At 51.7% G+C, this 12651-nt stretch overlaps 1 protein-coding gene across 2 annotated transcripts in view; it reads right to left on the bottom strand.

The window, feature by feature from the left end:
- Positions 1-7986, bottom strand: part of AP3D1 (adaptor related protein complex 3 subunit delta 1) — a 43824-nt gene extending 35838 nt beyond the window's left edge. For both annotated transcript variants that reach the window (XM_027471755.3, XM_072029384.1), the window contains exon 1: positions 7754-7986. In XM_027471755.3, coding sequence (XP_027327556.2) covers positions 7754-7849 — 96 coding nt within the window. In that variant the 5' untranslated portion in view covers positions 7850-7986. The remainder of the gene's footprint in view (positions 1-7753) is intronic.
- Positions 7987-12651: the final 4665 nt, after the last annotated feature.

Here is a 12651-nt window from a genome sequence, read left to right on the forward strand (position 1 = left end):
GGATCCTAGACCAGGGTATTGTCCCCATCAATGATAAATACAGTTGACTTGATGGCCAACCTTTGACATTTCATTTTGCAGTCATTTTCTCCTACGTTATTTGTTGGAAACGTGGTGCATTATCCACTATTCCCTTGTCTGTTACAACTGCTAGCAAGACAGCAAGGCTCCTTGGCCAGAAGACACTTATGGAGGAATGCAAAAATCAATTTACATACCCATACATGTATATGGTTGGTTGAAATTATACACACCAACTGAAATTTGGCATGGTGCATCCATCTACCCTGATCTGATTTACAAGTCAGTAAAAACCACTGAAATATTGTTACAAAAATTCAGCTAGTTTAAAAAATCAGCAAGTATACCACTTGCTCAGCATGTCTACCTGTTGGAGTTGCTCAGTATTTGCTCTCCAAAGAGCAGCCCTGCAGCGCCACAGGGCGCTGTACAAACACACACCATCTTCCAAACAGGTCAGCAGAGGCCAGGGATGATACGTGGCAGAAGAATCAGCTGGGGAGCTGCAGCCGAGCACCCAATGCGACCCCCAGGCAGATGCAGGCACCCCAGAGCAACGCTGCCTGGGTCACAGAGCACTGCAGATCGGTTGGGTTTGTTCTTGACCAGCCCCTTTTTGGCAGTTTGGCCATAGACAATTGCAGTGTTTTATACAAAGAAACACCTACCCAGGGAGCTGCAGCACAGACATTAGCCATCCTGGAGCATGTCCCCACCTGGGCTGTGCCAACAATTAAGTCAGTATTAGATAGCGAGACCTAAACAGTCCAACATATATCAGTAAGTAATGCGCCTTCAGTAAGACTTCAGAGATGTCCCTTAATATAAAGGTCTCCAGTCTGATCACGGTATTTGTTAATTTAACTGCACAGCAATTAAAAAACCCTCAGGGGACTTATCTAAGCAGACAGCTTTGAAGACCACAGAGAGGTGACAGCCAGAAATGCTTATTCCTGAGAACACAATAGGTACTTGACCTTTTATTTCCACATTACAATGCAAAGAGCTAGGCAAGTACCTTTACAGTGTATTTTCCAACTTCTTAGTCAGTCCCAGGCATATTTCTGTGCAGAATTTCAGCTCTATTACAAGGATGTATTGTTGTACGCATACGAAAAAGTCACTTGCTAAGGAACTAAAGTATCCATTGTTTTCAAGAGTCGGCTGACTGGAATTAGTCTAGAGGGGAACATCAAGAGAAAGACGCTTAATAATACATTAACATAATATAAAAATGCAACACCAAAAATATTTCAAAGAGGTAACATTGATTTGTGGCATGAGAAGTTCTCGGGTATGGAAGAATAAGAAGGACAATGAAGAAAAAGATGGTCTGTAGCCATTACTCATTTCTTAAGTTCATAACAAACATTTGTTTAATTCAAGAAAACTTTTTCACATGCTTCTTGTTGTATAATCATACCACTTGCTCAAAATGAGCTTACATTCCTCAAGGCAGTGAAGCTCAGTCACACACTGCAATAGGTGGAAGCCCAAATTTGCTATGAAAACCCAGCCCACCTGAAGAAAGGTTCATCATACCCATATCTGTGCCTAATTCCCATTGCAAACATTTTCATAGATGAACCTCTCAGTAAAAGCTCACAGGTTGGACCATCTAGGCTATACAATCAATTATAAAAAGGAACAGCGAATACAAAATGCAACACTCAACTACACAGCCTACAAATTCAGTTCAATCAGTGCATGAGGACGTAAGTCAGTGTGTCCCCAACATCCTTCCATAACCAGTGACACCTTCAAGGGGGCTTGTAAATATTGGCAGCTATTTTGAATGTATGCTTCTTGTTAAAAAAACACTCAACTGCCTATACTACTACTAACCATGCTATTTGCAGAATCTTTTAGCTTAATCAAAAATCTTTTTACTTCCTGCCACCTGGATTTAAGCAGACTCCCTTTTCAATTATGAAACATTTTTCAGGATCAGTTGTGTTTTATTTTAAGCAAGCTAAGGAACACAAATGCTTCTTTATAACTAGTCCCATGACTTGGTCTTTCTGATGCACATTGTTTAAAGCTTCCCTTGCTGCTCTTTATATCCCACCAGAAATGGGACACGTCATCAAACAGCACTTCTAGAAGAAAAATCTAAACTTACTCTTTGCACCAAAACTATTCACTAACCACACTGCAGAGGAAGAGGTTTTTCACTAACTTCTGTTATTTCCTCTAACATGGTCAATGTCTGTAGAAGGACCCATTTTCTGCATTTAACACCTGGACAAAGATGGCTGCATCAGAAAGCATCAAACAAACAGCCCTGTGAAGACAACCACAGCACAGAAATATAGTTAGCTTGTAATTTTATTTTTCTAGATGTTCTTCCCCTGGCCCTACAAGGGGTACAGTATGCCCCCAGGTACCAGGAAACCTTTTTTTTTTTTTTTCTCCTGCACCTGCCTAGGCAGAACTTTTATTTACACATGTGAGAAAGCAATTTGTCCAGAGCACTTCAAACCCTCAGAAGAGAGCCAGCTACAAAAGAATCCAGACAGGCAACAACGCTCTTAGCCCCACTCATGCCACAGACAATTAAATCATATTTAACACCAGAGAAAGCATGAAGCTAATGAAAGGCAGCATTAATGCAAAGCCTAAGCTGCTCTCTGCTTGTAATCACCCAGGACAAAGCCCACATCTTGGCTATTGCTCCGAGGCTCCACGCCGGACCCCTCACTGTCCACGATGCAGAAGGTCCAGCAGGACGCTTACCCTGCTCCTTGCCACCTCTGGAGGCCACCACCAGCCTGCTTCCTTACTGCTTGGTGTAAGGCCCTTATCCAGTCTTCCATGTATTGCTCCTATTTCTGATTGTCGTTTCCCAGCAATTCACACACGCCGCCGAGAATTAACAATGGCAACACTAGATCCACTCAAAAGTGGGTGGAATAATGAGCTCCCTTCGAAGATACAAACACACATATGATGAGCAGTAAGCGATCAAGCATCAGCGACTGAAAGAGCCGCCTGTCATCAATGAGCTGCACGCTGCCTATTATTTGCTATGAAAACCCAGCCCACCCGAAGAAAGTTTCATCATACCTACATTTGTGCCTACTTCCCACTATAAAGCTTCCCTGTATTTTCAGTCTTGGGCACCAACAAAATTTTCAGCATTCCTCAAAATTCCTGCCATGATCCACCCCCCCCCCCCTCCTTTACTATTAGGTATCAATAAAGGGACCAGATGCCAAGCTGCCAGAAGACCACTGCATTAGATGATCTTCAGCCTTGCTGGTGACACGGTATGCCCAGAAGTCTTGGGATTTTACAGGATTCCTCAAAACCCCTTACACCATGATTTCATGTGAAAGCATGTCAGAGAAGTAACTGGAATTGTGCAGTCAACCACAGCAGCACTTGATTTTAACAGAAAAGTTTTTTTTAAGCAACTCAAGCCTGTTTTCCTTAGGTAACAGTCCCTAGGAAGTGAGAACACAGCAGCAGCTCTGTAAGGCTAGTATTTGATCCGTTAGACACATATTTCACAGTACATCACACAGAACACTCGATGTGTCCCTCATTCATCATTACAGATCAACCAGAATTAGGTTTTAGTTTTTCCAGCCAGAAATACTGGTCACCCTGTCTCTCCCCAGGCTGCTTCTGCAACATCATGTATGAAAGTACTTACATGCAAACCAGCGATGTGACACTTAGCACCAAGCATTACCCAGGGAAGAGCACAAGGTTTTTTAATGTGCTTTTTCCTTAACTATCAACTACCAAAAATTTAAAGTGCTAATCCTTCACACAAGCAGCAGCTTCACTGACAGAAATGACAGTGACTTTCTTTAGTTAGGAGAGAAGTGCACAGAAATTTTGTGCAAGACTTTAAGCCCTTTCCCCTCCTTAAGTGTCCTCCAGTAAATCAAACGCACTCGAAACACAAAGGGCTATGGTCTGAACAGGACAAGGCGCCACTCATTTAACAGCCCCATTTCAGCTATTTTATCATCTCAGTTTTATAAAGGAGCCTCTCGCAATAGCATCTGACGGTACTTTCCTGGTTTGGGAACAAAGACGTTCTTCACCCCTAATACAAAACACTGTGCATGATCCAAAGAGCATCTAAGGATTATCTCTGCCTTGTATTTCAGGTTCAGGACAACATCCCTAAACAGAAATCATTTCCCAGTTTGGAACATCTAGAAAAAAATCTATTACACTTTTAACATCCTGTGGCACAAGCCACTCCCCGTTAGCCTGCTGTGTAGCACATACATAAAAAGTAGGCACAAAGTGGAAGAAGTTATTCCACAGGGGACAAAACCCTGTCAGAACAGATCAAAGATTCACTGCTTTCACTATTAGGATTCATTTTCCAAACGAAAGAGAAAGGTATTAGAAGCAAAGGCCAGGGGAGAATGGCACAGGACATCACGTCTTCCTTGCAGACTTAGCACTAGGGAAGAGCACGTGGATTAAAGCATCTGTGTCCAGTGTTGAAAAGTAAAAACGACACGCTGAACTAGGAGGAGATCTAGAGCAGTTACACTGCCTCTTCACACTGCGTGTACTACCCAGTAGGATGATGCAACTCCAAATTTCCCCAAGACTGGAAAATGAACAGAACATCTGCACTAAGAAGTGTCTGCATGAACTGAAGGGCATCCTCCCCCTTACCTCCCATCCTCACAGAACACCACCACTTCAGTTCCAGTGTTTTAAACTCAAAATAAATGGGTCAGCTTTAGATAAAGATTGGAAACTAAAATTAAAATGGCCTCTCACAGGTAATTAAGCACTTTGCAGCAAAGATGTGAGCTGAAGTGCCAGTCAGCCTCCACTGCTCTCTCAATTCCTCTGCTGTGCTGAAGGGAACACTTAAAAATTATTGTCGAGGAGTTTGTGGCACTCCATCAACTTCACAACTAGGCTTGGGGTACAGCCCTAAGGCCCAGCAAGACAGAAGGCCATACAACCATCAGGCAAGAATGCAGCACGCTGGGTGAAAAGCTGCGTTTGCAAAACCCACAGCTCCCACAGCCAGCCCTGGGTGACAACTGCTCGGCACGCCCTGCGCTACAAACACATCCCTGAGGCGGCAGCAAAACGCTAGATCCAACAGCTTGGGACGGCACCTGCAGAGGAATTGGAATCTGTCATATTTAAGAACAAAACACTTTTGCTTCTGCAAAAAGCTTAATTAAAACAGAAGTCAAAGCAATAATCGTACCTCCAGTTCTTTAGTGTCACTTTATTTAACAACCTCTGTGCACCCTTTTTGGAGATCTCTTTCATAGATTAATCCTGCTGAGCTGAGATCCATCAGCTACTGGGCTGTCTGTTTGAAACACTTGGTCCTATTCAGGAATTTGTGTCTCTTGAGCTTAGACAGTTATCTGGAGACACACACAAGTCATTCAAACAACTACATTCAATATTTGAGCAATACTCAGTAGATAAAATCAACAATAGAAGCATTGTGGGAAAGGAAGATCTTTTTGCAACTACTTCCTCTAAAATATTATACTGATCTTGCAACGTCACCTGAAAATCAGAAGACCATTCCCTGAGAAGCACCGAATCAGTGCCCAGCATTTTAGTTACAGTTCACAGTCCTCTTCAAGAGCTAAAAAAAATAATAAAAAAAATGAACAACCCTGTGCAGTTTGCAGCCACCTTATGTAATTAAGCAAGATCTCTGAAGGATTCCAAAGCAGATCGTGTTACAGAAGACTCACACTTCATCAGGGAAATGGCTACTGTTCAGCTGAACACATCCTGAAGATCCGTTTTTCATTTCTGCTGTGCACATGAGGAATAAAAGAGGAACTATCCCTACAGATACCTATTTCACAATGTCAATAAATATTTCCAACTGAAGAGCTGCCATTGTTTAAAATACTACCATGCTACGATCCAACCCCTGCAACTGGCACCAGCCTCTTAGGGAAGGAGGCAGTGCATTTGCTTTGACCTCGGTGAATCCTAGAGAGAGCACCCAAGACTGTAACAACAAATACACAGAGCCCTATGAAATTGTCCAAGTATTTTTTCCTAACTTCAAAGAACAGAGGAAATCAAAGCCAATACACTATTTTTTGTCATAGGCTAAGCAGGAACTCAGTCTGGCTTGTGATGCACAGTAACTTGTTAGCTCTGACCACAGAACAGTGGTTGTGCTCTTTACCCTCTGAATACATACAGAATCCTGGAAAAGGAGCTATTTGTCATGAAATTATCTTAGAAATTAAACAGTACATTTAATCTTCCTCAAAAAGAGCTAGAGCCACAAAGACCTGGACCTGCATCAGGGGAAACCTCAGAGCTCTGGCAGTTGAAGAAATCTTCTGGCCTATGCACAAAAGAATAAAGTATGCTTCCTAAAAGCAAGACATCGTACAAACTGGGCTTAAGCAATGCTGAGGTGCTCTATGCATTCAGTTCACCTGTTCCAGCTTTAAGCATAACACTTTAAGTGTCCACATAAACATTTCTGTTCCCCTTCCTCCACAGCTTGCCACATTTGCAGGGCACCACACGCTTCTTAGAGCCCAAAAATCAAATCTAGAGTAAAGTAAAAATGTAAGCTTCCCACACATCACTAGTGAACAAGGCCTCGTCCTGCACGCAATGACCTGCTTAAAAGCCATCAGCAAATGGTTCAGGAAGTGGTATTTCACATTTCAGTCCAACAATGCCTGCAATTAAGAAATTACTAGGAATCCCAATTAAATTAGCTTAAACATTTGATCTAGTAATACCAGTGCAATTCTTTTTCAGATACCTTTCATAGCTGATACCATTCGGATATCCTACTTTAAGGAAGAGATATGGTAACATACAAATACTTTAATGTGTCACTAACTCCGCAGCAAGTCACTTATATTCCAAAATATAATTGTTAGGCTGTAAGAAAGCTAAAGCCGTGACTACTTAGTTAAAGATTAACATAAATGCCACCCTTAGTGTCCGTTACATCCCAATTAACATGCAACACTTCAAATTCAATGTGGGAAGCCTCCTATAATGCGTTCTTGATGACTAATTACGCCACCTATACTAATTTCCTGATCACGTGCCTCTAATACAAGAGGGAATAACAGGCCAACACATCCAGCTGCTTTCTGCCTACGACAGCTTTGAAGCGAGGAACTGGCATTTCAGCTGTAAGGCGTGCAGCATCGGGAACCTGACAGCTGAGCTGTGGCCGTGCTCGGCCTCCCTGCCCGTGGTGACAGACGCCACACACACACACGCACACACACACACACAGACACACACACACAGACACACACACACAGACACACACACACACAGACACCGCTGCCCCGTGTGCAGGAGCCGCTCGGCCACGCACAGCGCTCACCTCCCCACCGCAATCACTCGGGACGTGGAAGAGCAGCGCCCCGCAGGCCTCCGCCTCGCCCTCCTGCACATCGCCTCCCTTTCGCTTCCCTCTCCCCCCGCCTCCCCGCTCTGCCCCCACCCAGCGCCACCCTTCCTAGTTTTGATTCCTGCTCGCTCCTTCCCCACAGCAGCGGCTCCTTCCCGGGGCGCCGCAGGCCTCTGGGCCTCACGGAGCCCGGGCTGCGGGCAGCGGGCTGGAGGCAGCGAGCTGGGGGCTGCGGGCCGGGGGCCGCCTTCTCCCCCCCTCACCCCGCAGCGGAGCGGACCCCGCCGGGAGGCGCGGCACAGGCGGGGGCGGCGTGGGGGACGAGGCGGTGCCACCCCGCGGGGCAGCCGGCGGCCCCTCGCTCACCTCGTCCTCCTTGTGGTTGCGGATGCCCCGCACCAGGTCCTGCAGGTTCTTGTCGAACATGCGGTCGATGCTGCCCTTCACCATCTTCAGCGCCATGGTGGCGGCGGCGGCGGGGCCTGCGCTCGGGGCTGAGGGGCCGGGCCCAGCCGGGGGCGCCGCCGCGGCTCCTGCACAAGCCGGGTGAGAGCAGCGGGCCCGAGCCGCTCACATGCCAGGCAGGGAGGCCGGAGGGGGGGGAGCGGAGAGCGAGTGGCGCTGGCCCCGTGCGGGGCGGGCGGGCGGCGGGGGCGGCCCCAGCAGCCGCGAGCCCCCAGCTCCGGGCTGCGCTCGGCCTCCGAGCGCCTGACAAAATGGCGGCCGGTCAGCTGAGGGCTCGGCCCCGCCCCCGCTAGGCCCCGCCCATCTCGGACAGGCCACGCCCCCCCACACGCCCCGGCCACGCCCCCCGCGCCTGCCCGCGCGTCCTCGAGCCGCAGCCGCGGCGCTGCTGCCGCTGACCCCGCCCCTTCCCCGCGTGGCCACGCCCCCAGGTCCCACGTGGCGGGGGGGGGGGGGGGGGGGGCGGGGGGAGCGGCAGCAGCGCCGCGGTCGGGGCTCGAGGACGCGCGGGGCTGCGGCGCCTCCCGGCCCGGCCCGGCGGGCGCACAGCCCATAATGGCCCATTTCGGCCCCGTCCCCCGCGAGGAAGGAGCTCCACGGCCTGGTGCCACCACCACCGCCCTGCCCTGGGTGGCCGCGTGCTGTCACTAACGCTCGTGGCTCCTTCTGCAGCCTCTGCTCCACGGGTGATTCGTGCCAGTGCGGGCAGAGGCACCGTGCCCGGGTGGCGGGAGTGCTCAGCCAGGGGGATGTGGTGCCCGGTGGGGCACCCGCCCGTGTGTGCCGGGGGCTTGCCTTGTGCCCACGTGCCAGGCACCTGCCTGGTCGCTGTATGCGTGGCTTCCCAGACGGTGACATTTCTTGCCAAGGCTGGGTCATGCTGTGGGGATGGAGAGAGAAAATAAAATGTGGAGCACTTCCAGCTCACCAGCACCTCCAGAAGGGGTTCCAGCATTTGTGGAAGGAGAGCGAATGGGAAGGAGACCTGCTCAGCCCTCCGAGCCGCATTATGCCTGGGGAAGGACAGCGGTTTCTGTTTGCTTTTCTCCTTTGTTGTCTGCCTCCCGGTTCTGACTTACAGCTGTCTTTTGTTGGCCCCAGCAGAATGGAGCCCATGGGTTTGGTCTTGTTTTTTTCAGAAATAGCTACAGGCGTGAGCCCCTACCTTTGGGTCTCCCAGCTTAAGGAACGAAGACCTCGGGGCATGGCTGGGACACAGGGAGCTGGCAGAACGTGGGGATGGGGAAGGGGCTGTGTACCGCGTGTCCCCAGTGCTGAGAGGGGACCTTGGGGCCTGCTTTTAACATGCTTTTCAGAAATAAGCCAAAAGGACACAACCTCCTCTGCTTTCTCCTGCTTAAGCAGGATGCTGGGGACAAGCTTGGGGGGAAAGCCCAGCACAGAGAGACCTGGGCACAGAGAACCATCTCCCCACGCTGGCGCCCTAAGGGGTTTTCTGCCTGCTCCAGATGCTGCCAACCAGCTTAAGTCAGTTCACACTTAAAAATTTGGGGCAGTAATAAATTTTCCACGCTCCAAACCACGAAGGGCTTGCAATTACAAGCAGCGGTAACGCGTGTCTCTAACCCTAAGCGTGGCTATCGGTAATATTTAAAGCCTTTAACATTCCCAGCTCGTCGCCACCGCTGGCATCTGCAGCTCTGAGCTCCCTCCTCGAACACACACCGCCACCTCCTGGCTTTGGCTGTAATTTCGCAGCGGCTTTGCCGGTGAGGGAACCTCCCGGCCGCGGGCAGACGCCGCACCAAGGGGAAAGAGCCGAGGCCGGTGTCGCACCGCTGAGGGGGACAGGGCCCTGAGGGCGGTCCCGAAGCCCCCAAGCAGCGGCCCGGGGCCAGCGGTGCCGCTCTCCCCGCCTTGGGGCCGCCGCCGGCCCCGCTCCCCTCAGCCCCGAGGCTCGCCCGGCGCCGCCTCCATTTTGGCCCCGCTCCCGCCCGCGCAGCCGCCCGCAAGATGGCGCCGGCGGCGCGGGAGAGCGGCGGGGCTGAGGGGGGCGGCCGGAGCTGGGAGCCCCGGGCCGGGCGAGGCGGGCGGCCGGGCCCGGCCGGGGCCAGCGCCGTTCCCAGCCGCTGCAGGTCCCAGGCTGGGCAGCGAGAATCGTGCGGTCGCCTCAGGGCTCGCCAGGAGCCCCGCGTGCAGCGGGTCGGTGCGGCCGTGCTTCGTCCTCCCTGTCCTCTTGCACGAGTCCCAGGGGTGGTGTGGACGCCGCGGCGCCGGATTCAAACTCCAGTAGCGCCTAAAAAAATGAGGAAATTGGAGCTGTTTTGCCCTGGCAGAGCTCTGATGGAAAACCCCTGAGTGGGGCTGGGGATCTGGGGCTGTGCCGCTCGGTGTCCCCACTGCCGGGGGCGTCGGGGCTGTGCGTGCCGTAGCGCCCCAAACCAGTGGCAGCCCCCAGCTTGTGGCTGCCCGCTGCCCTCCGGGGCATGGAAATCCCTCTGGGGCTTCAAACCGAGCCCAGCCACCTTTGGGCTTTCCCCAGCCGGCCACTATCCGCCTTGCTGCTGGGTGCTGCCGTGCGGTGACTCACTGGCACGTGGGCGGCCGTCGCCCTTTGCCCCTCGGCCTTCTCCCAGCGTGGAGGCGCAGCGCCCACGGGGGTTTGTGGGTGCCGGGGTGAGGTTTCCGTTCTCCCCCTCCTCCCGGCCCCCAGCCCAAGCTGGCAGCGAGCCCGTGACAGAGCAGGATTGCGGAGCTGCTGGGCAGCCGCCAAGGCCTTCCTCCCGGGAGCAGCAGAAAGGGAAAAGCTTGACGTGGTTGCTGCTGCTTGAGGGAACAGGGAAGGGGGAGCCTTTGGGGGGGAACACATTTGGAGATGGGGTCGCTGCAGGGAAGGGCAGCTGGGAGGGATGGGCTTGGCGAAGCTGCCCCAGTGCCCTCATGGGACTTGGTGTTTGCTGTGTGGAGAGCTGGAAAGGGATCGTGTCCCATTAGCCACAGTGTCACCCCCCTGTGCTGGCTCCCCCTGGACACCCATGTAAGCCCTGCACACACCGAGCACCTCCTTGGGCCAAGAAGGGCAGAGACAGACTGGATTTTGAGGGGAAGGGGATGAGAGTACCCGCATTTCAGCTGGCCCAGGGAACAGGGTGGTGGAAGTGAAAGTCCTGGGGATGCTCATGACTGTAAAAGGCATCATCCCACCTGGATGTGCCGCCAGCACCAGCGCGGCTGTGGCACCTTTTGCCTGCCCTGGTCCCCATTGTGCCCACAAGGCATTGATGCTGCTTGTGCATCCACCGGGGAAACTGTTGCCTCGTTTTGTTGTTGTGGCAACTGCAGCCGGAGCATCCCCAGTGCGGCTTTGCCCAGGGAGCTGCTGGGACAGATGGAAAGGACAGATGCTGCTCCTTCATGTGGAAGGGAAGTCCTCAGAGCAATGCAGGGTTGACCCTTGGTGATTAAAACAGGGCTTGGAAAATTGCACATGGCCCATTTTGCAAGGAAGGGAAGGGAAGCTTGGCGCAGCAGGGTTTGTGTTCACGTTGTCTAGCGTCCTGCCTGTTTCACAAGGCTGTTGAAAGGCCAACAGGGGACTGGGATGTGCGATTGCAGCTAGAGTTAAAGAGCTTGACTGCTTTGTGATGCACGCCGTGCAACGGGAGCCATTTGCAGAGCCAGGGTTTTATTGGTCCTACTATGAAACGGTGAACAGAGCTCGGCCACGCTCCAGATTTCAGGGGAAAGAAGGAAAACCAGAAGCACTGCAAGCAGCACCAGGGACTGCATCAGGGGGAGCTGGAGTTACAGATGTGGGTATCTGCAGCACGGGGATGCTCTCGCAGGGTTGGCATCACAGCAAAGAATCAAGGCCAGCCCCAGGGCTGCACCCACCAGCATCCAGCCTGTGGGTAAACCACACAGGAATATTTAATCCAATGGGAACAGAGTAGCCTGCATTAGCCTGTTGTGTGATCTAACTTGTTATTGTCGACTAAATTGGGTCAATACTCTAGATGAGATGCTGCTGAAAAGCCAAGTTTCTGGATGAGCTGATGTGCAGCGATAGTGGTGAACATCTCCAGCCTCCCTGAACCCCTGCGCCCACCAGCTCCCACCTGCTGTGCACACACGCATGGATCTGGGACTCCAGGACCTGATCCCACAGTCCTGAGCCAAGGAACAGTGAGAGCGTGGGAATTAAGTCAGGGAAAGAGGCTTTGCATGTGGCTCATGCAGGGCATGCTCTGTGCATTGCTTGTGCAACACGTCCTTGGAGCATTGATGCCCTCCCTGTGCGCCCAGTGGCTGCATGGAAACCTCCCTTCCCCACGCCCCAGAAGCGCGGGCACATGCATGCAAGGAGCTGCAGTGTGCTTCCTGGTTCCTCCCCAAGTCCAACCTGTTCTACCTATTCACAGAAAACAAAACAAAACAAAACAAAACAAACAAACAAATAATAATAAAAAAAAAAAACAGGCAGGTCTGGATTGCTCTAGCATGGAGCAAAGAGATGATCTGCAGTGGGAGATGCAGCAGAGCCAGCAAAGTCAGGGAGGAGGGAGACCAGCTCCTCTTCTCTGGCACATCTCCTTTTGCAGCAGCAAAATCCAGCAGCTTCCCATTTCAGGGCTGAGCCTGCAGGGCTGGAGCAGGCAATGCTGCAGGTCGGCACCTGATACCCCTGAAGGTCTGTAGCTAGCGCCAGCCTTGCAGAAGTTCCCTGCTCCTCTCCACCTGCCAGAGGGATGGGCCCATGCCAGCCCCCCCGCGGCACCCCTTACCTTGGAGCCTGCTTGGGCCACACAAGGACTTTGGCTGCAAACTGATTAAAGACC

The sequence above is a fragment of the Anas platyrhynchos genome, chromosome 29, assembly GCF_047663525.1.
Source record: "Anas platyrhynchos isolate ZD024472 breed Pekin duck chromosome 29, IASCAAS_PekinDuck_T2T, whole genome shotgun sequence".
In the NCBI taxonomy this organism is placed as follows: domain Eukaryota; kingdom Metazoa; phylum Chordata; class Aves; order Anseriformes; family Anatidae; genus Anas; species Anas platyrhynchos.